This window comes from Impatiens glandulifera, chromosome 7, assembly GCF_907164915.1.
Source record: "Impatiens glandulifera chromosome 7, dImpGla2.1, whole genome shotgun sequence".
Lineage (NCBI taxonomy): Eukaryota > Viridiplantae > Streptophyta > Magnoliopsida > Ericales > Balsaminaceae > Impatiens > Impatiens glandulifera.
The window spans coordinates 50,084,227-50,109,088 of NC_061868.1; the positions used below are offsets into that span (position 1 = coordinate 50,084,227).

The window sequence follows — 24,862 nt, forward strand, 5'->3', positions numbered from 1 at the left end:
TGTATAAATTTTAATATTCAATTATTGTGTATTCAGTAGAAATATGAATGGAAAACCACCGAATCAATTACCAGGAGCAGAGGATTACAAGAATTACATTAAACCTGTTATTGTGCAAAAAAGGGAATTAAAATATTACATTAAGCATCAAGATTATTACCTAAGAACTCTATTAGAACTTAGGATAAAATTCTCTTCACCAGCAACAGTGGAATTTAATCTTCCAGCAGCCCAACCATTGTTGACTGTATAGGCACCAGCTCGGGCTGGATCTCCAATTACACGGCTACCATTCACTTGTCTCTCGAATTCAGGCAAGCCTTTCGCCTTTCTCTCGCTCCTCATCTTTCTATCCTCGTCTCTTTCCTTCCTCAGCCACTTCTCCACAGTTCTCTAAATGAATTAGACAGATTAGAAAATGAACACTTCACTGTTTGTGTAAGAAGCTGAAAAAAAAAAACTGACCATCAATGACAAGTTACTTTCTTTCTTAACTTCATCCATTGGCAAAGCCAACTGCAACTCCCCACGAGCGACGTAAACCTAACCACATGATACAAATTCAACATAAGAACACTTATCTGATTGTTAGGTGTAGAGACTAGAGAGTGAAAAAACATACAATGTGGGATGGCCAATTCTCCAGACCGTCGAATATATGAGTAGCATAAATAATCGATGCACCTCTTTCTTCACATTCCTTTTTAAGAAATTTCAGTAGATCAGCCCTTGCAAGAACATCAAGGTCGACTGTAATCTCATCCAGAAGAAGAACCTATATGAAAAGAAACAGATAATTACTTTGGATAACAAAAATGTTGATTCCGAGTTCATACAAAAGATATACATACTACCTTATATGGTTTTAACAGACCCATGCATATCTGCACTCGTCTTCTCTGTCCATCAGATACCTTGTGCATTCTCCATGACAGATCAATGCCCAATACCTACATGAATCAATTAAGAAGTTTTGAGGGGTGTTTTTCAAAGATGGGATTTGGGAAAGAGATTCTAACAGTTATCAATTCAGTTCTTCTTTCAGGATCAATTCCTGATACTCCAAATATCATCTTCTCTGCAGATATATCCATTTGTATAGCTACCCCAAAACCTGCAAAGGCAACCTCTCTTTTCCACTGAAAACAGACCAGAACCATATCAGAATTTCAAACAATCACAAGCACTATACAAACAGATTCATCAAATCTAATCTAAGCACTGAAACTGACTAATATATACATATACCTCTCCTCCAAGATAACTGAGATCACCAGAGGTCGTCAATCCAGTGTCATGGAAGGCCGATCTTCCCAAAACCCGAACCATATGAGGTTCCACCAGATGTTTCCCTCCTAATATCTTCAGAATAGTAGTTTTCCCTATTCACAATAATCAAAATTAGATCTTTGTTCACAAATACCCATCATAACTTGCTTCTAATTAACAGATGATCATACCTGCGCCATTAGAACCGACAAGGAGACAGCGATCGCCGGCTTGAAGAGAAAGCGAGAAGTTATCAATGAGAGGAGTCGAACCAGGAGGAGGATGACCGTCGATTCCAGGGTAGGTAAAGCTAAGACGGTTGATCTCTATCGTTGTATTTGAATTCCTATTCACCGCCATTTTCAGAGACCTTGATCTTGAGCTTGAGCTTCTGTAGTTGAAGAGGAGAATAAATTAGGTGGCTTTATAGCACCATCAATAACTACCGCGATGCAGATCCATGGCAGTTGTTTAGCCACCAATGCTCAAAGGATTGTTTGGTTTCCGTCTACACGTGAAGAGCGGTTAACGGAGATTAGGGATGACGATGGATGTCAATAAACGTCGGTTGTTAGTATTGGGGAAATTATATTCATTATTTAGTTGATAGACTAATATGCTATGACACAATAATTACAAGGACTGAATTATATTCATTGTTTAGCTATAGTCTGTAAGAATAGAATTCACGATCTTCAGGTCCGAAGAAGAAGAAGAAGAAGATGGCTGCTATTTACAGTCTTTACATTATCAACAAGTCTGGAGGCTTAATCTTCTACAAGGTAATCGATAATCTTGCTTAATAACTTCATCGTTGTAGTTGAACAATGAGCTTTTACGCATGTTGATTAGGATTATGGATCGGCTGGTCGAATGGATACGAACGATAGCTTACGATTGGCCAGTCTTTGGCATTCGATGCACGCGATCTCGCAGCAATTGTCTCCGATTTCCGGTTGTGCAGGGATTGAACTTCTTCAAGCCGATACATTCGATTTGCATTGCTTCCAATCACTTACAGGTTAGCCTACATTTTTGTTTAATGGAAGAACTGGCGGAATTTCCATGATCTAGACCTAGGATTTTCAAAATAGATCTTCTAGTTGTTAAATCTGATGGAGAATTTCTATATATATGATGTAGGGACGAAATTTTTCGTGGTGTGTGAACCAGGAACACAATACATGGATAATCTTCTGAAATATATCTATGAACTGTACACAGATTATGTGTTAAAGAATCCTTTCTATGAAATGGAGATGCCAATACGCTGTGAGCTCTTTGATATTAACGTATCACAAGCAGTTCAGAAGGATCGTGTTGTTTTGCTGGGAAGATGATCAGGTATGTATGCGTATTTCAATAACTTGATTGACAACATTTTTGCATTCTAGTTTTGATCGGATATATGTTGAATCCATTATGCACTAAGTTCAATTGCTTTTACCTGTAGTAGTAGACATGTATGTTGTCAATTGCAAGTTTATTAATTAATTTGCAAGTGATAATTGATAATAAGAAGAGAGTGAAACCTTAATGCTTTGATGGGAACTACTAATCAACTTCAGGTTTTTATTTGATCATATTTCATATATGACTAAAAGAAATTAGAAAAAGTTGAAGCATTGTAGACAGCTTAATCGCACTTCAATTAAGCTGCGGATGGAAGTTTGATGATGTTTTGTTGAACATCTCCAACTTCAGACAAAACTAACTGATTATTCATAGTTTTTCCATCTTCAACAACATCAGCAGCAGCATGTCCTGTTGTTGTTATCCACTTATTATAGTCCAAAGTCTCATCATTGAATATCTCCCACCATTTCTTAACAAGCATCTTCATATCCTGCCTGTTCATGTTCTCGTCATCTTCTACAAACTTCCATGGCTTAGAACCCTAGCACAGACAGACAGAGAGACAGAGTAGTAATGATGATAACATCTATCTATGTATGTGAAAGAGATGAATAATACTAATTAAAATTTCTGATCAGATTCAGCTGACTTACAGCAACACAGTAGTGAATAACTTTAGCTTTCTCTAGATCAACATATTCAGGGTGACGCCATAACATAGCCACAAGTAGATTGTAGACCGATGGAACAGGCTGATATGTGTCTTTAAAGTAATCGTTGAGCAAGTCCTGCTCAGCAAAGGCAGTGGTAGGCTTAGTTTTGAGGGTTTTAAGTAGATCGGCATAGGTAGAGAGGTTAGGCTCGAAAACGAACATGCCGGCGTTGAAATAGAGAGTAGCCCTTGTCCCAAACTCAGCCTCCCACTGCAACTTACCAGGGCAGAGGTTTCCAGTTTCCTGGCAAAGACAGTCAATGACGGCATAGAAGTAACCGTCTTGTAAGTCAAAAAGGTTGTCGATGTTTTGATAGACTTGGATGTCACCATCTAGATAGATCATCTTATCGTACTCAGCAAACTGCATGCAGCCAAGAAGCAGACAGTTTAGTTACAAAATTTTGATGGATTTATTTGAAAAGAGTTGTCAAATAAGTAAGTAATACTTGCCTCCCAGATTCGAAGCTTGGAATAGTTGATAGAGTAGTAAGGTCGAGCAAACTGTTGTTTTCCGATGTTGGTTGGTGGAAACAGTGGCTCAATTTGACGGACTATACAGCCTTGTTCCACCAGCTGACTGCGGTGTTCCTTGGGAACATCAGGCAAGACCGCAACCACAAGTGGCCATTCGGTCTTGACCTTCCTGAGTCCCTTGGCTAATCCTACAACTCCTTTTACATAGTCTCCGTTTCCAGCCAGGAATGTCACGTATGCATACTTCCTTTTAGTTCCACCATTAATGGTCGAGATCAGCTCATTTCCACCTCCAGCCATTGTTAATAGGTGACAGACAGACAGAGAGAGAAAGAGAGAAAGAGAGAGAGAGAGGGAGAGAGATGAGAGGAATAGAAGTTGATGTGTGTGTGTATATAGACAAGTGATTTGGGTATGAGGCGGTGTCATGCATGAATTTGGTGTCGTACTGTGAGAGAAGGATCGGACGGCAAGTGCTGGAAGTTTGTAATGATATTTGGAGCTTGTTTGGTTAAAAAATATTGATGGGCGATGATTTTGATGTTGTTAGTGAAGGTGTGATTGATGAGAAAGTGAATGAAGTGATATTTGATTAGAAAAAAAAGACAAACGAACAAGGCCTTGGAGATTTAATTTTTTGCTTTCTTATTGAAGGAATGGCTTATTTGTTTGTTAGCTATGATGAATAAATAAATAATAGTAAAGAAAGATGGTGGGGGTGGGGTTGAAGAAGAGACAAATGAAAGTACAAATTCGTTTTGATGTGCATTGAAGAGAGGAAGGAGGGATGGGAAGGGATGGGATAGGATGATATATCAATGTAAGGATCTGCCACGTTTATAAGTAGCACCGATTCATTCAGTCACCCCACCCACCCAAAAGATAAAATACTTTATTTATTTATTTATTGGGTCCACTTGCATGTCTCATAAATTGAGACTTGTGAGTATTAACTGCTTTGAAATTATCCAAAACCAAGTTCATTTGAGTAGTTACGAGAATATACGAATATACTTCTTCTTAGCGGTTCTTGTTCAAGTATCTTCTTCTTGACTTTGTTAGCTAAATCTTCAGGAACCTTCGTTAATCTTCTAGTTATGTCTTGTGCAAGTTGGTCTAAACTTATTAGGATTTTATTTGTCTTCTTAGATATTTAGCATAACAACCACAATTTTGAATGTAACTAAGGTGTTTGAGGCACTCTAAAAGAGAAATTTTACGAAATGACCATCATGATTCACTTATTTCACTTTTTGATCGGCGCTTAAAATAAAAAGCGCTGGTGACACCTTTTTCATTTTTTTGAGCGCGGGTGACATCTTTTTCTTTTTTTGGAAGATTTTTCCAGTCCATTTATTTTATGCGCTTAACCAAAAAGTCATACCTTATCTTTAGGGTCATTTCATCAAATTTCCCTCTAAAATAACAATTTTTTATTTTTATTTTTCTATGACATTAAGAGCTTGTTTGATGTATGATTTTATTTGAAACTTTTTTTTTTCTGAAATAACAACTTTGTTTATAAAAACATATATATTCAAATAATATTATTAAATGGTATATAATTTAGGTCTAATATATAGACACTAAATTAAGTATAAAAACATTAATATTATTATAATATTGTGATAATATTTTATAAATATATTATTTATATTATAAAGTCTCCTCTTAAAAAACTCAAAATGGAAAAAAGTTGTAACTTAATGTTAAAGATAAAATTGAGAAATAATAATGTTATGTTCTTTTAAGTTACATAAACTCGTGAGTGTTGGTATCATCCAACTACGGTATGACATACTACTAATAAATCAGTGGGAAAAAAAGTATAAGTAAATCAACATAAACTGCTGGGGATGGATGGACGACAACTGGAATAGAACTCCGATATTACTTGTGAGAATTGTAATCAATTGACGGAATGAGAGTGTTAACAAAAAAAAAAATCTAACAATGTAAAACCACATTAGCATTAACTTTTATGTTAAACGATAAACCAAAAAATAAAGAATTTGGAGTCTATAATAGCTTAAGAAAATAATCATCAATAGGAAAGTATATAAAGAAAAAAATTATTATAAAAATATAATAATAAATTTATTAGAATTCTTTATCAATGCGTAAAATAATCAATAATAAAGTCAGCAAAATACTATTACTGGGTGTGCTAACAACTATAAACAATGTTCAATGATGTTAGAATATAAAAATATTGTACTAAATCATATATATAATTTATATAGTTTATGTCTACTATATAGATTAAGTTTATAAAAAAAATATATATATAATAATAATAATATTATAATACTATTATTATAATAATAGTGTGCCATAATCTCTTATAAATATATTATTTTATATTATATTTATACAAAAAAAAAAAAGTAGTTGATATATACTTGTATTTTCAGTTTAATATAAGCGTTCTTTTAATAGGAATTGGAGAATTGTTACCACATGAACTAATATATATCCTATATTATTAAAATAAAGCTTCTTATCTAGCTTTGGATGATGAAGGGTTGTTATTGTCATGAAATTGGTGTCCTATTCGCGGCTGAGTCATGGAAGTTGGGCGGCTCAATGGTGTGTGTGTATTAGAGTCAAATGTCTTAGGCTTATTAGTATTTTATGAATAAATAAGGTTATGACTGAGTTGAGTTGGGTCAATAATGAAACAAGAAACAAAAGATGCTATATAAAAGGGCTTGGAATGAGATGGATCAAGGCGCAAATTGAGTGTCAGTATTTTTTTGTTTTTCGGTTTATCGTTGTACAGATTTTGATTGTATTTTGAATGTTTCTATAAATTTGTTTATTTCTTGGGACGAAAAAGTAGCTTACAAAATTCATTTTTATTTATCTCATTTGTAATTAATCAAATGAACTCTGAAATATAATATTAACATCGATCTTAGACTGACTGAAGTTCTGTTGCTATTACTTAACATCTACATTTATTTTACAACTTTCACTCAAACAAGGAATCCTTTCAGAATATGACAATTTAATGTTAATAATAATATATAGATGCAGTATGATAAAAATTAAAATGTTTTTGCAATCCAGATACCAATTCTATTACACAATTTATAAATATTTAATTAATTTGTTTTGGGTGTGACAACAGATTGAATCAACTGGATAAACATGTTGCCAATTCCAAGTGATTTCCCATCCCAAACCCACACACGACCAAATTAGATGACAAACACGGGAATTTTTAATATTTTCCACTTCAATAAATTCTTATTTATCTTTAAAATATATGATGCACTTGGAAAAAAATATATTTAATCTTATATAGAGTTGAATTATGTCATCAATAGAGTATTTAAAATGAAAAATAAAAAACATATTTATCTATAATTTTTAATTCTCGGTGTTGATTTTAACTTTAAAATCAATTAATATATTCCAAAAGAAAATATACATGAAAAAAATGTATATTTTTTAAAAGAATTTATTCCATCGATGTAGACTTTTTAAAACTATTAATTAATAATAATATACTAACCACCTTTAAAAAAAAATAGTTTCTTAAAAATGTGAAATTGGAAAAATTACATATATTTCATGTATATCGAAAATATCTTACGGAAAAATATTATAAATATTAATTTTTTAATATACCGAAAAGGGTAAAAGTATGATATTTTCACAACTTTAATGTATACCAAAATTTCTATTCATTGAAATATTATTTATAAATTAAAATATAGGTAATACTTTATTTTTTGAAAATGATCCATTTAATAAAAAAATCGTTTAAGCACAACAATAAAAGCATGACATGAGAAAAGTTATGTACAAATTGATTACGTTATAAAAATAATTGACTCTAAAATCTTCAAGAAGGGAAATAAGATCTCCTCACGAATCCATATTTTTCTGGATCTAATCTCCGACATCGTCATGATAATGGCATTGCGAATAATCCTTAACGGCCTACTTTCGTTGTTAAAAGTTCTCTGATTTCTTTCAACTATATAATCCACCAGAAAATTATAGGGATAGAAATCTATTTTCTAAGTCTCGCATTTTTAGTCGCCCCAATCCATGTCTCCCAATAGTCACTAACAGTTTCCGGCATAACCCATTGTATTCCAGTCAAATTTCACAAAAGACTTCATATACTTGTAACAACGTAACAATGTAAAAGTAGATGAGAAGCTGTCTCAACCATTTTATAACAAATACGATAATGACTTACCATAATCATACATTTTTTCATACATCTATCGTCAGTGAGAATTCCTTCATGAATAACACTTCAACCAAAAAATGAGATCTTAGTAGACATCTTAGACTCCCATAAATTTTCCCAACAAAGATCAATCGGGCTAACCTTATTGAACAAAACGTAACAATGTCCCACATGAAAGTTATTCAGATCATGTCACCACATAGAATCTCGAAAAGACGGGTTTAACCCCTTATTTCTAATCATTAACAAAGGTCTATCATTGGACATGTTTTCCTCACTGTTCAATCTTTTTCTATATATAATACGATTAACAAACCACTAGACCGAATGTCAATTATATCTTTGATCGATTAATCTCTACAAATAGAAATAGAAACAATCTCGGGGAAAACCTTCGCCAAACATATATACCACATCACCAAGTGTCGTCCCAAAAAACTAATCGAACTTCCATCACCCACAATAAAAATTGAATGCTCCCGATAAACCTTCACATGGCATAAATACCACCCCAAATGTTGCAACCTACGGGTCTATAAAAAAATTTGGTGAGCCAACCAGACTTATCCTGACCATATTTACATTTAATTAATTTAGCCCAAACTTATCTTGCTCAGCTGCAAATCTACTACATCATTTGGATAACAAGGCTTTATTAAAGGAAACAAGATCCCAGATTCCTAGTCACTCCTGTTATTTTATTAATTTAACTTTATCTCAACTCACTAAATGAGAAAATGAGGAATCAGACGATCCCCATAAAATTTACACATAATTCTCTCCAAGTTCACGGCCACGGATTTAGGGATGACAAATAGAGACATTATATAAGTTGGCATTGAAGAAAGAGTGATCTTGATAAGAACTAATCGACCTCCCTTATAAATTATCTTACTTTTCCATATGGGAAACTTTCTCTCTCATCTTACTTATGATCGGGTCCCAAGAAGCTTTTTGAGCTAAATTTAGCCCCTAGAGGGAGTTCGAGATACATAGACGGAAAAGTTCAAATTTTAAATCCTAAAATACAAGTCAATCTAATCTCTCTCTTAAACGAAACTGAATTAGAGAATAAGATATCAGCCCAAAATTAACACGCAGTCCTGAACATTCTCCAAATAACCAAAGAATATTACGAAGGTGCTTAACATTTCTCTTAGTAGCCTGAATCATTCAAATAGTGTCATTGCAAATAGTAAATGAGACACAGAACGGAGATCGTCTCGCACCACACTCTACCCCACGAAACAAACTCGCATCCTCAGCAAATGACATCATTTTAGAAAGGACTTCCATGACAATAACAAATAAGAAATGAGATAGATGATCCCCTTGTCTTAAACCTTTTGAACTCTCAAAAAATCATGAGAACTCTCATTCGTGATAACAGAGAATTCCACCGTCGATATGCAAAATCTAATTCATCCGATCCATTTTTTCTCATACTCATTCTACCCATAATATCAAAAAGAAACTCCCAATTATCACAATCATATACTTTCTCGATATCGAGTTTGGCAAAAGTACATTTATCGCCTCTCGAGATATATATAATACCTATAAATAATTCAATTTTCATTTTCATTTTAAGAATTAAATGAGATAAATATTACGAACATTTCAACAAAATCAAACGGTTATTAACAAATTAATAGTAAAAATAAATTAACACATTTGAGGATAACTCTTAAATTATTCGATATAAAAAAAAAATTGCGACATATCGTTACTTTACCAAAATAACAGTACAATAATAGTATTATTTTTCATATACCGAAACTTCCCAAATATATATAAAAAATGACAATATACATTATAGTTTAACTCTTATTTTGTATAAGAAAAATATGATTATTATTTAAATTGGTTAAAAGAAAAGTGATTTAACCTTTTTTTTTTTTTTTTTTTTAGATTAAACCCATTTTTTATTAAAAAGTAATTCAACTTTCTATAAAATAATATGATAAAACTTTTTGAACGAAAAGATAAAAAAAAAGTAAAAAAAAACCTTTTTTTTTTTTTAGTTCACAAATACTTGTTAAATATATGTTGTTGTTTTTTTTTTGACAAAAATAATGTTTGCTCAAGGAGTTGGACTATTCACGCGGTCTTTTGGATTCCTCCCGCCAACTGTGGTCTCTAAAGATTCCAAATTGAATATAACCCTAAAATTAATTCACCAAAAATATTCATTACTCTACCTGAAAGAAAGAAATGGACCCAAATGATTACTTTGTAAAAGGAGCGGAGGTAGAGATCAGCAGCGACGAAGAAGGATTTCGCGGCTCATGGTTCCTCGGCACCATCGTCCGTTCCCCCACATTTCATAACAGGACCATTACCGCCGACAACAAAGTCTTGGTCCAGTACAAAACTATTTTTGTTGACGAGGTTTCCGGGAATCTACTGCAGGAATATCTCAATTTGGTGCAGCTCCGACCACCGGCGCCGAGAGAGCTCGACCGGAAGTTTCACTTAAGCGAGGAAGTTGATGCCTGTCACAATGATGGGTGGTGGGAAGGTGTGATAACTGAAGTTCTTGATGGAGATAGGTACTCTGTTTTCTTTAGGGCTACGAGGGAACAGATTGAATTTGAAAAATCGAATCTTCGGCTACACAGGGAATGGAAAAACGGAAAATGGTATCCACCATTAGAAGATAAACCAAAGGTATATGCTTTTTATTTACTTTGTGTGCAATTGAAATGGATATCTGTCTGCCATGAATGCATTTACTGTTGTGATTCATATTAGGGTTTGTTTATATTTGTTAAGCAATTTCAGTCATAATGATGAACTTGTGTTATAGGAAGTGGTCAAGGAGGAGAAGTTTATCAAAGGGATGCTAGTTGAAGTTAGCAGTGATGAAGAAGGATTTGAAGGTGCTTGGTTTGTTGCTACTGTTGCTGAACTGTTAGAAGATGGGAAATTCATCATTGAGTACAAATCGCTGAGAAATGAGGATGATACTGAATTCTTGAGAGAAGAGGTTACTAAAGAGAGTCATATAAGACCTTGCCCACCTGATGTTGCAGTTGAACGTTTCAATCTGAATCAAGAAGTTGATGCTTTGCACAATGATGGATGGTGGGTCGGTATAATTTCGAAAGTTCTTGACGACGGTACATACATAGTGTATTTCTTGGAAACAGGTGAAAATATTGCTTTCAAACATTTGGATTTGAGGATACACCAAGAATGGATCAATGGGAAGTGGACTATCTCTTCTCAGATAGTAAGTATTATCTTACAAAAAAAATTCCCCAAATTTTCTTTATAATTCTAGTTGATTGACTGCTGATTATTATTATCTGTCATCTTTTTAGGGGGGTCTGAAAGAAGCCTGAAAGCTTGTGAACCTTTCTCTCTTGTAAATGATGCCATGAAGTCATCTTCTTCTTTTTTTCATGGTTAGTTTCTTGAGAATTATAAGAATGAAAATGTAAAACTTGTCTCCTTGGTTATGTCTGTCAGATAAAACTTGTTTCTTGTTTTGGTGGGATTATGCATTTTGTCTGGGAAATGACTAAAAACTATGAATTTAATGCTTGTTTTGGTCATGAATGCTTATTATTAGTTTTAGCTAAACCCCAACATTTATTGATAAGGCTGAAATACAGATTTACAAGTAATCTCTAAAGTTGATAGTGAACAGATGAAACAAACTTATGAGGAAGAAATAAAGCTAGAAGAAAATTGTTCCAAAGAGATAGTAATTTAAACAAACCAATCCAACTTTACATTACTCTGGCATTTCTTATTTAAATGGACAAAACAGAAGGGAAAGAGAAAATCTTTTTCCACTGTTGGTATTTTATCTGCTGCAAGCAAGATATATATATATATATGTCTGTCTTTGAAAATCAATAACAACTAAAAGGTACAAATAAATCACATGACAAAACAAATCACAACATTTGGCAGGACAATTTCTCCTCAACAAACATTTCAAAGATACAAATAATTTTTTTTATAAAAACTCCATATACGCGGCAGGGTTCAGGTTGGTTGGCCGATCCCTAGAATTGCATTTTGAAACAAGAAAATGGGGTTGTTTAAATTTATTTAATTACCCAAAGTTGAATCCTCCTGAGGGCATGTTTGGCTGGCCATTCCCAAAACTAAAAGCAGGTTGTTGACCAGTTGCTGCTGCATCCATTCCAACCGGAAGATTCTGATGGGCTTCCTCATCGTCGTCATCTTCAGCCCAGTATCTCTCAAGTATCTTAACTGCCTTCTCGTATATCTCGTGGTTGTCATGAGTCTGAAGATTCTCAATCTTCTCCAAACCATCGCATTCATCAATCATTTGAGCATATATGTTAATCCCATCATTCATACCCGCTTCTTTGTCAGCTTCCCCAACCTTCAAAATGTTCTCCAGCCCCTCGAGGCATACAGTCACAATCCTTGGGTCTGGACATATCAGAAGATCACAAAGCGGCTTAATGCAACCCTGGCTTGTCAGGTATCTGCAACCAAATATTTGCTACTACAAGTATTATAATCCAAATCCAATTATACCCACATAGAAATAAAACCCCCACCACCCACCCACCTTATCTGTTCAGGAGAACCTCCAGAAGTGGCATTTGAGATTGCCCAAGCAGCTTCCTTCTTGATGTCAAATTCTGCATGTTGAAGAAGGTGAACCAGAGGAAGGATGATATTTGCCTCAAAGACAGCCTGTGCAACAAATACATTAGATGCGACATTATGGTTATTTTGATTGGCATCTATTTATTTATTGGGACTAGGTTTTTGTTCCCTAAATAAGGCTAGCACAACATCCCAATGCTATAAGACCTCATCTTCTTAGTTACTCCTTAAGCAGCACTATCCACTATCCAGACATTAATGTTCCTTCAACAATGTCTAAAAACACGGGGAGTAAACACCAACCTGAATTTGATTTCTATTCCCAGCAGTGATATTTGAGATTGTCCAACAAGCTTCCTTTTTTATGCTTTTTTTGTGATTTTGAGTGAGGAGTTGATTGAGGTAGGGAAGGACACCATTCTCAATAACAAACTGGTAAAAAAAAATTAAAAAAGTTAGTGATGCATTTATCTAATAACCTGTTTCCTCATAACATGAAGAAAAATAGTGAATGATCTAATACCTGGGTCTGGGAATCATCACCAGTAACAATATTACCTATAGTCCTTAGAGCAGGTACTAGAACTGTAGGTGATGGGTGCCTTCAATAAAATTAAAAAATAAATGAATTTCAATCACTTTACCTGTTTATAAATTAAGAATTACGGATAAATGAAAAAATATAAAGAGAAACATACATTAGAAGCTCCACAAGTCGTGGGCAGACATCTGCTTCAATGACGGTTTGAATTTTGTCATTTGGGCCATCAGAAAGATAAGAGAGTGCCCAACAGGCGTCTGTTAGAACTTCTTCGTCGTTTAAGTGGATAAGAAGCCGAAGAACTGGCAATGCAGGTTTCACCTGATCAAAGAAACAGCAACAACATTGTAGAAATCACCATTTTCTTTTTTACAAGACTTTGATATTCTTTTACTAACCTGTTCAAATAAAGTTGGAGGCTTTCCACGGCAGAAGTTTGATAAAGTCCATGTTGCATTTCGCAGCATCGATAGTTTTGAGTTTTCATTCAACTGAGCAAACAATGGCAATAGCGCACCATGGCCAAGAACAAGGTCTCTACAACTTGGAGAATCACCAGCAACATTACCCAGAGCCCATACAGCCTTTTTTTGCATCAAATTAAAGCCAGTTAGAATCAATAATGATAAATAAATAAATAGAAAGTTCTGAGATTTTTCTTTAGGTTTAGCAGTTACATGAAACAAGATCACAATGCAAGATTGGAAACACTTAATGTTTTGATACAAAAATTTAAATGGAAACGGATCCAGATACAAAAATAGAAACAATAAATGATGCACAAGAAAATAAAGGCATAGTGTGTTTTTACCTGCTCCCTGACATCATCGCTAGGGGAGCTTAATAGCTCGACAAACTTGGGAACAGCGCCCTGTTCAATAACGACACGTGTGTGCTCCGATGTCCCAGATGCAACATTTGTCAAAGCCCAAGCTGCCTCAAACTGTAAAGTGAACAATATCAACATAAAAAAATTGACTTTGTTTTAGAAACACATTTTCTGTTAGATTTCTAATCCATATGTGGATCCTGATTGGGATCACATTTGGAAACTAAAAATTAGTCAAGACACGTATTTATCTCATCTTATCCGGATCTGGATAGAAACATAAGATATGTTTCTAAATAGGAAAACTCTGTATAGATGAGGATCCTACTTGTAGTTGAGGTAGATCGTGCCTTCTCAAGAACTCCACGAACCTAGGAACAACGCCTGCTTTGATCACCTCGTCAATTGGAGGACTACGCTCTGAGTAAAAAGTGAAAAAAAAAATATTACAACATATGTTGAGGAACTTCACGAGAAAATATAGGAAACAAGTTGACACATAAAAGGAAAGTAATTTGCACCAATTGAAAGTAGCTTCCGAAACTGAGTGGTTGCTTCTATTTGTGTTGCGGGATCTTCAGACCATACTCCTTGCACCATCAAAGGAATACTCTCCAACTGTTTGATCATCAATCACAACATATTCTCAATTCCAATCACTTATTCAAGCTAATTGCTATACATACTGAAAACAAAACATCTATAAAGTAAGATATCTATTCAAGATACAGGAATTGAACTTCCAATGATTTGATTAGCTAAGATAAAAAAAAAAGATCCAATGGAGAAAACAGAAAAATCCAGTCTTTAATCCAGAATCTGTAACTAGTTGCAATAAATTCTTAGTCATGGATTAGAGTTTCACAGTAAAATATAAGATTTGGTGTGCAGATCTTTATTGTTTTATCCATATTTAAAAGAACCCATTAAGAATCGGTATCAATTTAGAATTACCAATCATGTAATCAAAGGGAAAACCCGAAATTCAAGTAACAAGAGGCGTATTCCTTAGCACATTTTGTAGTGAAGCAAAATATAAAGCAAAAAATGAAGCAGGATTAGCTTGAAGAAGCAGATCTCTGAAGGGGAGAATTTACTCTTTTCTCGATGGCTGCTGGAGTCTGAGCTGCATCTGACTGCTGCTGAGACTGAAGAAGGAAACCGTCTCTGCGTTTCTTCAAAAGACTGTCTTCGCGCTTATTCTTCCTGATCTCGACCAGATTGTCCTCCCTCCTCCGGCGAGCCTCATCCGCGTCAACACCCACCTTGTACGACTTCTTCCGGACCTCTGTGCGAGAATTCGGCCGTAGAGACATTTTCTGTAGCTGGGAATTGACTTTCCCTCTTCTAAGTTGTCGAGATTTGTCTGCCAAGGCAGGAGGAGGAGGACTGAACCCAGATTTCGAAGACTATACTGAAGCTTTCTCTCTCCCTTCCTCCCTTTCTTTAGATCATTGAGAAAGTGAGGAAGAAAATGTGATGTGGGTACTCACTCTCTCTCTCTCTCTCTCTCTCCCGGCGCGAGGTTCTTAGCTCCTCGAGTGAAGTTTGGCTGGCATTGAGGGATAGTTTCGTCTTTCTCTCTGGAACAAGAATTTTTTATTTTTTTTCCATTTTTTCGTTGGGCTGATGATATGTTGACTTTCCTATCTGGAAATTGGAATGTGTCTCCCTCCCTCCCTCCTTGAACTGCGCTTGCTTGCCTGCCTGCCCTATTTGTATTTGTAGGTCAATAACTGGCCCGGCCCAATTAGCCAGTTTAGACAGGGCAATTCGAATTGTTTCCCTTCCTCCTTCTCAGTTTCCGTCACTATTCCAACTGGGGAAGTTTACTTGGGCGATTCGATCGATCTAAGATGGCGTGGAGGCAAATGATCATCAGCCCCTTCAACCGAAGAGCAATATCTTCTCCTTGGCAATTTGCTTCTGGGTTCTCAAGCTTCTCTTCCAAGGCGTGTCCTTTCGCAGGTTCTCTATGTCTGTCTATACATACAATAGAAAGTTGGGATTATTATTTCTGATTTTGGAACAAAATTGCAGTAAAGGTGGGCATACCAGAGTTTTTGAATGGAGTGGGTAAAGGGGTAGAGACTCACGTGCAGAAGCTTGAAACTGAAATTGGAGATATGCAGAAGCTGCTCGTCACTCGAACCCTTAAGCTCAAAAAGCTCGGCGTTCCTTGCAAACATGTAAACTCATTCACCTCTTCTTCTTCTTCTTCTTATATTTGCAATTATCTTCAACTTATAATAGCCAAATTGTTATCTGAGTAGATACATTCATTGATCAGGTCATCCTGTAAAAAGACCTAATTTGTTTCTATAGCCAAATATGAGAATCATTTGAAGATTAATTAATAGTATAGATGATGATCCTTGGTAGATTGAATTAGGGTTTTCCACCTGCCATGCCAATGTGTTAAAAACACCACATTGTTGTAACCTTGAAAGATTGTGGTGTTTACAATTTGACTGCTGGAAAACATGTTGTTGTTGTTGGTTTATAAACATATGATTTTGGTCTGTTGTTGTTGCAGAGGAAGCTGATACTGAAATTTGCACACAAGTATCGGCTTGGACTATGGAGGCCTCGAGCTGAATCTGTCAAGACTGCATGAAAATCAAATATCTTCTTCATCTTCAACCAACTAGTATTCTAGTTTATCTGTCTGTAACCATTATTTGAAAACATGGTGGTTATTAGTTATTACAACAACAACAACTGAGACTTATTATATAGTATTAAGTAACTTCATCCTTTTATTGTTCATCTCATTCGTGATTGAGAAGCAGGCCCTGTATCCTGCTTTTTTTAATTCTCCAAAGCCCACTTCTGCAAGGCCTATCTATCAATGGATAATTTCGTCTCCTTCTCCAACGGCCCAATTCAGTAATTATTTTCTTTACTTCTTTTTTTTAATTATTTTTCTTTTATCATTGTGTGGAAGTTATTGTTATGATGTTACAATAATGAACTAGATTTTAATAAAATAAAGAAAATAAAATAGTCAGCACCTCGAAATTGGCAATGCTGCTTAGCTTATTTGGTTGTAAAACAGCAGCCTAAACATGGTCAATTGTTTCTATGTCAAACCAAACCAAACTACTATTTACTTTTCAATTTACTAAAAAAGAACATTAATACAAAGTAGTGAAAATATAAATAGTATAAACAAGATTATGAATATAAATAATCCAAATAACCATAAACCAAACAGCCGTATTTAGTTGACCCATGAGAGAGAAAGGTGTCTTAAATGAAGTCACATGGATGCATGTGAGCCTTTTTGTTCCCGCACATGGATATGTATTAGAGAGAGAAATACTTGCTTTTCCTCATACTATCAGGGCCTTGTTTGATGTTCTTTATTATATTATATGATTATATGAGAGGTTTTATTGGATTTTTTAATATATATTATTTCAGTTTTTATTTATTTTATATTTAAATTTTATACAAATTTAATTTATTAATAAAACTATTTTTTAAGATTGATAAATTATTACAAAATTATAGTTCCTTAAACATAACCAAACAAAATATGACATATAAAACAAAACAAAATAAAAAAAACACACAAAGTTTTAGAAAATGAAATAAGATCTCATATATAAAATTTGTAGTAAAAATCAAACAACCTCAATGGTCTTCAACTACTCTCTACACACATACAACTAAAATACAAAATTTGTGGTCCTCTCTTCCTTTGTTAGCCAAACTATTTTATTTTAATTAAAATTATATTAATTATTTTACAAATATGTATAACAAATAATAATAATAATAATAAGGTAGACATTAGTGGGAGGCAATCAAGTATAGACACGTGCTAGGGCTTCATCATCATTTATGTATATAATTAACCATGTCCCTTTAGTCCCCAATAATTGTACCTTACAAACCCTCATATGGTAAATTCAGATTTCCTCTTATCCATTCTTTTCTATGCTCTCAAGATTTTCCTTGTACAACACAATCTTTATCTCCCCTTCCTTTCCTTTGACAACAATAACCTTATTTATTATTCTTCTATTAGAATACATTCAAAACTTGACCATTTATAACTTGGTTCAATAAACTAATTCTCATGATGAACAGAACAGAGATTCCTTTTCTTTGAAAAATTTGAATTTATGGGAATTGTGTGTGTGTGAAAGAGAATGGTGAATTGATGTATATATGGTTAATTTTTACCATTGGATACATCACATCTATCTTCACATGTTAAGCATTGAATTCATATGAGAATTCAGGAGGAATCATGTGGCCCTTTCAAAAAGAGAGTATTCAAATCACTAAATGACATTTTGCACCTTGTTTTGGGCGGCTTCTTCTGACCAACTTTAGACCACCTGTTAACCTGTCACTCTGTAAACCTGTGTCCCCTGTGCCCTTATCGGGGTCATCACTATTCCCCATTCATTTTCTTTATCTATCATTTATTTTTAAATTATATTTCTAAGATTTGAAACCCATCTCATATGAACATTTTCACAATCTTTTTATAAAACAGAGAGTCATTGCTGCAGATGAACCATTGTTTCTAAATATCATTAACTTTTATATTTGTTACCACAAGTTTTAAATTGGTGGGTCTTTGATGTGTATATTGGTTTGTTGTTTGGTACAGGTGGCTTGAGTTTGTGTGTCCCATTCTCAACAAGAAAATAGATGTACAAGTCAATTCATGAAGTTGTTTCAAATTATATATACTAAGTTAATAATAGTACTATAATTGATCAACAATATCTTGTTGGAGTTGGAATACAACACTAAGTAACAAATAAATAAATCAACTTTTGTAACTCATAACTATTATTCGATTTTTTCTAATAGAGCCATGAATATTTTATGAAACTATCTAACTTATAGATTATTTAATCAATGAAAGACTAAGTTTTTATTTAATTAATTATTTATTAAAAGTAAACAATGATAATATAATAATTTAAATTTAGGAACCAAAAACATGGTAATGGTGGGCTTTTGTTGGTCTAATTGTATGAAATCACAATCCACATGGTCAGCTTAATAAAATAAGTTATGGATTAGTTGGAAATTAGTATTTTTTTAATCGATCAATGAACAGTGTTTATCTAATAATAATAATTGAAAGAAAAAATAAGTGGAAGCCTTAAGAAAATCACATTAAATTAAATGGTTGATAATAATAATAAAAAAAAAACAGAAATTCTAAAGAAAAAAAACTGCAGTTTAGCATGACGAGGAGAGAGAGAAAAGCCAATCTATGATGGATTGGAAGAGTTGGGCAGAGTTCCATCGGCCCTTTGGTTTCCGTCGGCCGTTAGGATTCCGGCGATGATATTCATAGCTCGGATTTGCATCTCTAGAGCGGCGATGTAGTCTGCGGTTTCATCTAGAATGTTCGGTAACGAGAGGTTACGGCAACCAGGGACGAGATTTTCTAAGACTTTTACCTTTCTCTGAAATGGCGGCAATGGCAACTTCTTCTTCTTCTTCTTCATCGCCTCTTCCTTCTTCTTCCGCATGATTTCTCCTCCTGCAACTTTAACTTTTGGATGTCGTTTGTGTATCCTCTTCATGCTGAGTCGATTCGAGAGAATTGCTCTGCTCCATCGAGTCCTTCCTTTAGCGGATGTAGCAAGGACAGTATCGGCAGTTTCCCTGAAGCTTCGACCTCGCTTGATGGAGTTCGTCGGAGAAGGAGGATTCGTCTGAGTCCTCCGGCAGAGAGCTTCGACGAGCTTCATAGAGTAGATCTGTTGTTCGGATTCAGTCCTCCATCTTGTTCCGCATTCGGTTAGATCGCCGGCCTGATTATCGGCGTCGATTTTTCTCTTCTTTGCTTTTGAATCTCCTTCCGATCTCTCCAAATTAGGTTGGTAATTAGAAATTGAAGAGGACGCCATGAATGAATGGATGGATCCAAATCTAGGGTGAGAATACCTGCAAATTAAGGAGTAATTAGATGATGAATTAATAGAACTAGTATAGTATCAATTTCTTACTTTCGAATGCAGAGAGAAAGAGAAAGAGAGAGCGATTTGAATTCAATAGGGGAGAGAGAGAGAAAGGAAATCGTTGTATTTATTAATCTTCACATGTCTTATATATATATATATATATAATTATAATAAATCGAGAAATGGTGGATAGGTGTCAGCCGAGTGGGGCTTTTGAAGAAGAAGGAAGGTCTAATAAAATGAAGACGACTATTATCAGTGCACTGCCAACTATTATTATCAGCCCTTTTTGGAAACACAATTTTTTCTCCTTACAAAAACACACATTCTTTCAAAATTAATAAATATATTTTTTAACTTAAATTTTTAAGACGTTTTAAATAACAAATTATTTTTGTGAGGTCATAAGTTTAAATATCTTTAACAAATTAAATATTATTATTTATTAACCTACTATATTTATGTTATATTAAAAACATACCATAGTTTTGTTACTTTTGTAGTATAATTAATAAAAGTAATATTATAATTGGTTAAATATTAGTAATAACTCTGTTTGGTGACTAAAGCATTTTTGGTATATTATCAATCATTATTGAGATTTGAGATAACTTAGTGGATTTAATAAGTAAATAAAATTTAAAAATTTAATTAAAATAAAAAATCATACACAATAAATAATTATATACATTATTAATTTTCAAAAATTTAAAATGAATTGTGTAAGTTAATACAGAATAACAATTAAAAATTGGAAAATTTGTTTAAATGGAATATTAGTTATATTCTTTTTAATCTAATTATTTTTGGCTATTTATTATTTAAGTTATATAAAATCTAGTTTTTAATGTTGTTAACTTATTATATACTTTATATTTATAAATAAATGAATAAAATATTAATATTACTAATTTAACTACCGAAATTTTATTTATTTATTTATAAATTTCACGTAAATGATAAGTTAAAAGCATTTGACATCGTTAACACCAAACCATCTTATACAATTTTAATTATAAAAAGTCTTAATTTATGATATTTGAAATAAATCTGAAATTTCAATTACTTGACTTGAAAAACTAATTTCACAATATACTTTTATGATATTTTAAAAGTAAGCTTTGATTTTATTTAAATTTAAATAATTATAATCATAATATTTAATTGAATATATATCATTTTTTTTATATAAATTATCTTTAAAATGTTCAAAAATAAATACTGGAACAATATTCTACTTATTTTAGATTTCTTATTGTAATTGATTTTCATACACGACCAGACCCTAAGAGGTTAAGATCTCCAAGACAGACGAAATTATATTTTATATTTTTTCTAAATGTAAAGAAAATCTAAAATAGTAACAGTTTGATCTAAATAGTGAATTCTGAGAAATGAATAAATAATATGAATGAAAATTGGGGGTAAATTAGGAATTTGTCCGGAACAGCACTAGACCTAGATTTTAGGGATATGTACAAAATTCAATGCATGTGAATGAATGTATTAATCCTATTTTGCATCCTCGTAGTGGGGATCATCGGGCCACGCACGTGCAAGATTCTATTGTCATTTCAATTTCATTTTTGTTTTTGCTATATTTATTATTATATTTCTAATTTATTTTTTATGCAGCGTTTCAGTTTGGTAAAAATAATAAATACTTATTTATTAAAAAACAGTTCAATTTCAACATATTAGAGAGCTAACAAATTATTATTGTTATTTTATTTAATTATGTTACATTGAAAACATAAATAGTATAATACTTTTGTATTTAGATTAATAAAAAAAATTAATGTACTTAGTTAAATGTTATAATAACACATACTTTGAATATCCTTTCAACTAATATTATTTTTCTATATAAAATAAATAGATTAGTTAGAAGATTATGAAAATTTCCCAAGTTAGATGGGAAAAAATTGTGCGTATAGCATTAGCATAGCGTAAAGTGAAAACAAAGTGCAAACAGGCAACAACCATGTTAGTCTAATCATTCGATAATATTAATTAGCTTATTGTTATGACAACTATATGATAAGAAAATAAATTAAATACTTATTTTCATAATTAATAATACCTAGGACTAGTATATAAAATTTGATTTATAATTAGGGGCCTTGCAATTATTTGTTTGTTTAGTGACTAATTAATTAATTAGTTCGTGGTATTAAGTGGGTGAATAATGTTGGATTAGAATGCACGTTTCTTATATCTATCTATCTATCCACTTCTCCCTTTTAATAAATTAAAGAATATATACAAAATTATTATAAATTATACACTCAACATAATTAACCCATACTATTGACTTGGTATAAATATATATTTTGTGATGGGTATTCTCTAGATTAGATTAAATAAAACAGGTATAGGACTGACCAAACCTAAGGGCCAACACTGCATAACTTATAATTCTTTTAAAAAAAACAGTCTGAATCTGAAGAATCAAATTATATGTAATCCATAATTCTTATATGTAACATGAAGTGATTAGGAGGCTTAGAATAATGAGGTGGAATTAATCATTGATTAGTGGATAAGAAAAGAACCCTAAAAACATAAAAGGAAGCACAAACACTTGTGATTAAGACAAAAGTTTTGAAAGACAACACAATATTTGACACTTTTCTTCCTAATATGAGTTAATCCACATGAATTATTAAGAATATTTGTAAGATTTTTGTTTGGATGGTTATGAAAATTAACTTATATTAATATCCTATATTACTACATCAATAATAAAAAAAAAAACATGTTTAGTTGGAATGTTTATGCGTATAATCCATAACGTCTAATATTGATATTTGTTATATAAAGTCCGTGGAGTCAGTCAGGAGTTCATCGTCTATGAAAAAACTTCATACACATAATTTTTGTGTCTCCTGCCTACATTATTCTTAACTATATTTTAGATTTACTAATTGGATGCTTTTCTAGTTATGCTTAAGCTATTACAAAATTTTAATTTTTAAAACTTTAAAAATATGTTTAGCTGGAAATATTATTATATATTAAGGCCAATGCAATTTAATATAGATATATATATTTTCCAGATATAATTATTTAATTAGGTTTTGTTGGGCCAAGTAGAGCTGGGTTGTATTATTTATGGGCCGATTGAGTTTATTGGACTCCCAAATCAAGTAGGAAAAATATAAATCCCTAATTTGGAAGAAAAGAAAAGAAAAGAAAAGGAAGAGTATAAAGCCCTAATCCTTAATCGCTCGCCGCTGCGCATTCTTCTTCCTCGACCGACCGGTCCGAGCTCTTTCTTCTTTCTGTAGTTGGCTTTTTCCTGGTAAGTTTCACTAAATTCTTAATCTACGAGTGAGTTTCACTAAGTTGATTGATTTTATTTTGTTTGATATGATCTCTTAGAGTTGAGTTGAATAGTGAACATGGGTCGTGTGAGAACTAAGACAGTGAAGAAATCTTCAAGGCAGATTATTGAGAGATATTACTCAAAGATGACGTTGGATTTCCATGTGAACAAAAAAGTATTGGAGGAAGTTTCGATAATTCCATCAAAGCGATTGAGGAACAAGATTGCTGGGTTTTCTACCCATTTGATGAAACGTATTCAAAGAGGCCCTGTGAGGGGTATATCTCTGAAGCTGCAAGAAGAAGAGCGTGAGAGACGGATGGACTATGTGCCTGAAGAATCTGCAATCAGGACTGATGTTATTGAGGTTGATAAGGAAACTCTTGAAATGCTTTCTGTTCTTGGAATGAGTGATCTTCCTGGTGTTGTTAAGGCAGAGGTTGAACCGCAGACTTTTACAGCTTCTGGTCCTTTTGGAACAAGGGGAGGAGCTGCCGCCGCCGGTGGTGGTTTTAAGAGGAGATTTTGATGATGATGTGTAAAATTTGTGGTTTTAAGAGGAGCTTTTTTCTTTAGTTTTAATATGTTAAGAGAGATGGAGAATGATAATAATGTTGTTGTTTAGATCTTTCTCTTATTATTATTAATTGAGTTATGCCATTTTTAATTACATTTTTGTTTGATTTCCTTAATATCTCAAGTTATAGTTATTCATTATTTGTGCCATAAATAATGCATTTCTCAATTATTAATAAATTTGCTACTATTTCAAATTCACAATTAAAAATCTTACTTTCATATAAATCTCAAAGCCTATGTTATTTTTCTACCAAATTTTGATATTAAATAAATAACAATTGTAAGGCCCTAAAATTCAGAAGTGATAGAGTGTCTTTTTAGTTTTTACCATGACTATTAAAATATTTTATAAAAGTTCGGTATTTCACTACATATTTGTACAAAATTACGGTCTCGGTCCCTCCTTTCACACGTATCTCCTATACCTTGCTCCACTCCAAGTCTCCATTCACCTGTCATCTAAAAACCGTGGCTGACTACTTACACCACAAACATAGTGAGTCCATAGACCCAACAGGCGTTTAAACAATTTTTACAAAAGACATTTAACTATATTGCATCATTACGAGGGTTTTTAAGTATATCATTAGTGAAAGTACAATAACCTAAGCCCTTTAGAGCTGATACAAAAGGGGAGAAATCCATATCCGTCAATTCATCAACAATTATTATGGAATTAGACTATCGGAGCTCATGTTGGTAGCCCTCTTCCCGTATTAATTCGTCAATTCCTTTATCAATATTTTATCACTTTGATTCTATAACCCTTCTATAAAAACGTCATTCTTTAGAAATCATGGACATTCAATGAAATCATGTTTTGAAAACATTATGTATCATTTATATAAAATACATGAATAAATAGTATTGTGTGGGTTTCTAAAAAGTATAAATTTTTTTTTTGCCTTTTATTTAGAATATGCTAAAGGTTGATTTTTCTCGAACCATTCAGTCATGGGTTCCAATATCCTCGGTCCTAAGTCTTATTCATGACCAAAGATTCTCGGTCGTGAAAAG

At 33.1% G+C, this 24,862-nt stretch overlaps 8 protein-coding genes across 11 annotated transcripts; 4 read left to right on the forward strand and 4 right to left on the reverse strand.

Annotated features, from left to right (window-relative positions):
* Window positions 1-48: 48 nt before the first annotated feature.
* Window positions 49-1,742, reverse strand: LOC124946022 (ABC transporter I family member 20). Its single transcript, XM_047486568.1, has 7 exons — window positions 1,461-1,742; window positions 1,249-1,382; window positions 1,020-1,139; window positions 855-950; window positions 623-775; window positions 466-543; window positions 49-393 (listed from the first exon to the last, which is right to left on the reverse strand). Exons 1-7 carry the CDS (start codon window positions 1,627-1,629, stop codon window positions 157-159), a joined length of 987 nt encoding a protein of 328 aa, XP_047342524.1. The 5' UTR covers window positions 1,630-1,742; the 3' UTR covers window positions 49-156.
* Window positions 1,743-1,978: 236 nt separating this feature from the next.
* Window positions 1,979-6,554, forward strand: LOC124946025 (trafficking protein particle complex subunit 4). 3 transcript variants are annotated; one of them, XM_047486574.1, is made up of 4 exons: window positions 1,979-2,051; window positions 2,122-2,290; window positions 2,413-2,613; window positions 6,338-6,554. In XM_047486574.1, the coding sequence occupies exons 1-3, from the start codon at window positions 1,992-1,994 to the stop codon at window positions 2,607-2,609; spliced, it is 426 nt and encodes a 141-aa protein (XP_047342530.1). In that variant the 5' UTR covers window positions 1,979-1,991; the 3' UTR covers window positions 2,610-2,613; window positions 6,338-6,554. The 3 variants fall into 3 exon arrangements, with proteins under 3 accessions (XP_047342530.1, XP_047342531.1, XP_047342529.1); XM_047486575.1 differs by having other exon boundaries at window positions 6,323-6,345; XM_047486573.1 differs by lacking the exon at window positions 6,338-6,554 and having other exon boundaries at window positions 2,413-2,811.
* LOC124910162 (galactinol synthase 2-like) lies at window positions 2,921-4,129 on the reverse strand. Its single transcript, XM_047450777.1, has 3 exons — window positions 3,791-4,129; window positions 3,279-3,701; window positions 2,921-3,166 (listed from the first exon to the last, which is right to left on the reverse strand). Exons 1-3 carry the CDS (start codon window positions 4,112-4,114, stop codon window positions 2,921-2,923), a joined length of 993 nt encoding a protein of 330 aa, XP_047306733.1. The 5' UTR covers window positions 4,115-4,129.
* A 3,674-nt stretch (window positions 6,555-10,228) lies between the features above and the next one.
* LOC124946023 (protein AGENET DOMAIN (AGD)-CONTAINING P1) lies at window positions 10,229-11,584 on the forward strand. Its single transcript, XM_047486569.1, has 3 exons — window positions 10,229-10,694; window positions 10,834-11,259; window positions 11,351-11,584. The coding sequence occupies exons 1-3, from the start codon at window positions 10,239-10,241 to the stop codon at window positions 11,369-11,371; spliced, it is 903 nt and encodes a 300-aa protein (XP_047342525.1). The 5' UTR covers window positions 10,229-10,238; the 3' UTR covers window positions 11,372-11,584.
* A 217-nt stretch (window positions 11,585-11,801) lies between these two features.
* Window positions 11,802-15,547, reverse strand: LOC124944513 (importin subunit alpha-4-like). Its single transcript, XM_047484780.1, has 10 exons — window positions 15,091-15,547; window positions 14,515-14,611; window positions 14,322-14,413; window positions 13,976-14,107; window positions 13,563-13,748; window positions 13,322-13,485; window positions 13,147-13,225; window positions 12,927-13,055; window positions 12,583-12,710; window positions 11,802-12,496 (listed from the first exon to the last, which is right to left on the reverse strand). The coding sequence occupies exons 1-10, from the start codon at window positions 15,307-15,309 to the stop codon at window positions 12,094-12,096; spliced, it is 1,629 nt and encodes a 542-aa protein (XP_047340736.1). The 5' UTR covers window positions 15,310-15,547; the 3' UTR covers window positions 11,802-12,093.
* A 176-nt stretch (window positions 15,548-15,723) lies between these two features.
* On the forward strand, window positions 15,724-16,781 carry LOC124944514. The gene is made up of 3 exons (XM_047484781.1): window positions 15,724-15,961; window positions 16,034-16,182; window positions 16,530-16,781. Exons 1-3 carry the CDS (start codon window positions 15,850-15,852, stop codon window positions 16,608-16,610), a joined length of 342 nt encoding a protein of 113 aa, XP_047340737.1. The 5' UTR covers window positions 15,724-15,849; the 3' UTR covers window positions 16,611-16,781.
* Window positions 16,782-19,110: 2,329 nt separating this feature from the next.
* Window positions 19,111-20,034, reverse strand: LOC124910491 (transcription factor bHLH149-like). The gene is made up of 2 exons (XM_047451136.1): window positions 19,984-20,034; window positions 19,111-19,921 (listed from the first exon to the last, which is right to left on the reverse strand). The coding sequence occupies exon 2, from the start codon at window positions 19,882-19,884 to the stop codon at window positions 19,240-19,242; it is 645 nt and encodes a 214-aa protein (XP_047307092.1). The 5' UTR covers window positions 19,885-19,921; window positions 19,984-20,034; the 3' UTR covers window positions 19,111-19,239.
* Window positions 20,035-23,142: 3,108 nt separating this feature from the next.
* On the forward strand, window positions 23,143-23,938 carry LOC124910504 (40S ribosomal protein S17-like). 2 transcript variants are annotated; one of them, XM_047451148.1, is made up of 2 exons: window positions 23,143-23,242; window positions 23,323-23,938. In XM_047451148.1, exon 2 carries the CDS (start codon window positions 23,343-23,345, stop codon window positions 23,793-23,795), a length of 453 nt encoding a protein of 150 aa, XP_047307104.1. In that variant the 5' UTR covers window positions 23,143-23,242; window positions 23,323-23,342; the 3' UTR covers window positions 23,796-23,938. The 2 variants fall into 2 exon arrangements, with proteins under 2 accessions (XP_047307104.1, XP_047307105.1); XM_047451149.1 differs by having other exon boundaries at window positions 23,150-23,242; window positions 23,328-23,938.
* Window positions 23,939-24,862: the final 924 nt, after the last annotated feature.

Excerpts from the sequence above, each read along its gene's own strand:
- LOC124946023 (XM_047486569.1), top strand. The coding sequence starts at position 10,239 with ATGGACCCAAATGATTACTTTGTAAAAGGAGCGGAGGTAGAGATCAGC. Across the intron at positions 10,695-10,833 it reads CATTAGAAGATAAACCAAAG|GAAGTGGTCAAGGAGGAGAA; the intron begins GTATATGCTTTT and ends CTTGTGTTATAG. Across the intron at positions 11,260-11,350 it reads GGACTATCTCTTCTCAGATA|GGGGGTCTGAAAGAAGCCTG; the intron begins GTAAGTATTATC and ends TCATCTTTTTAG.
- LOC124910162 (XM_047450777.1), bottom strand. The coding sequence starts at position 4,114 with ATGGCTGGAGGTGGAAATGAGCTGATCTCGACCATTAATGGTGGAACT. Across the intron at positions 3,702-3,790 it reads CCAAGCTTCGAATCTGGGAG|TTTGCTGAGTACGATAAGAT; the intron begins GCAAGTATTACT and ends GGCTGCATGCAG. Across the intron at positions 3,167-3,278 it reads TTATTCACTACTGTGTTGCT|GGTTCTAAGCCATGGAAGTT; the intron begins GTAAGTCAGCTG and ends TGTCTGTGCTAG.
- LOC124910491 (XM_047451136.1), bottom strand. The coding sequence starts at position 19,884 with ATGGCGTCCTCTTCAATTTCTAATTACCAACCTAATTTGGAGAGATCG.
- LOC124910504 (XM_047451148.1), top strand. The coding sequence starts at position 23,343 with ATGGGTCGTGTGAGAACTAAGACAGTGAAGAAATCTTCAAGGCAGATT.
- LOC124946022 (XM_047486568.1), bottom strand. The coding sequence starts at position 1,629 with ATGGCGGTGAATAGGAATTCAAATACAACGATAGAGATCAACCGTCTT. Across the intron at positions 1,383-1,460 it reads TGTCGGTTCTAATGGCGCAG|GGAAAACTACTATTCTGAAG; the intron begins GTATGATCATCT and ends TATTGTGAATAG. Across the intron at positions 1,140-1,248 it reads TCAGTTATCTTGGAGGAGAG|TGGAAAAGAGAGGTTGCCTT; the intron begins GTATATGTATAT and ends GTCTGTTTTCAG.
- LOC124944514 (XM_047484781.1), top strand. The coding sequence starts at position 15,850 with ATGGCGTGGAGGCAAATGATCATCAGCCCCTTCAACCGAAGAGCAATA. Across the intron at positions 15,962-16,033 it reads CAAGGCGTGTCCTTTCGCAG|TAAAGGTGGGCATACCAGAG; the intron begins GTTCTCTATGTC and ends ACAAAATTGCAG. Across the intron at positions 16,183-16,529 it reads TCGGCGTTCCTTGCAAACAT|AGGAAGCTGATACTGAAATT; the intron begins GTAAACTCATTC and ends TTGTTGTTGCAG.
- LOC124944513 (XM_047484780.1), bottom strand. The coding sequence starts at position 15,309 with ATGTCTCTACGGCCGAATTCTCGCACAGAGGTCCGGAAGAAGTCGTAC. Across the intron at positions 13,749-13,975 it reads GCGATGATGTCAGGGAGCAG|GCTGTATGGGCTCTGGGTAA; the intron begins GTAAAAACACAC and ends ATGCAAAAAAAG. Across the intron at positions 13,056-13,146 it reads GTGATGATTCCCAGACCCAG|TTTGTTATTGAGAATGGTGT; the intron begins GTATTAGATCAT and ends TTTTTTTACCAG.
- LOC124946025 (XM_047486574.1), top strand. The coding sequence starts at position 1,992 with ATGGCTGCTATTTACAGTCTTTACATTATCAACAAGTCTGGAGGCTTA. Across the intron at positions 2,052-2,121 it reads GAGGCTTAATCTTCTACAAG|GATTATGGATCGGCTGGTCG; the intron begins GTAATCGATAAT and ends CATGTTGATTAG. Across the intron at positions 2,291-2,412 it reads TTGCTTCCAATCACTTACAG|GGACGAAATTTTTCGTGGTG; the intron begins GTTAGCCTACAT and ends TATATGATGTAG.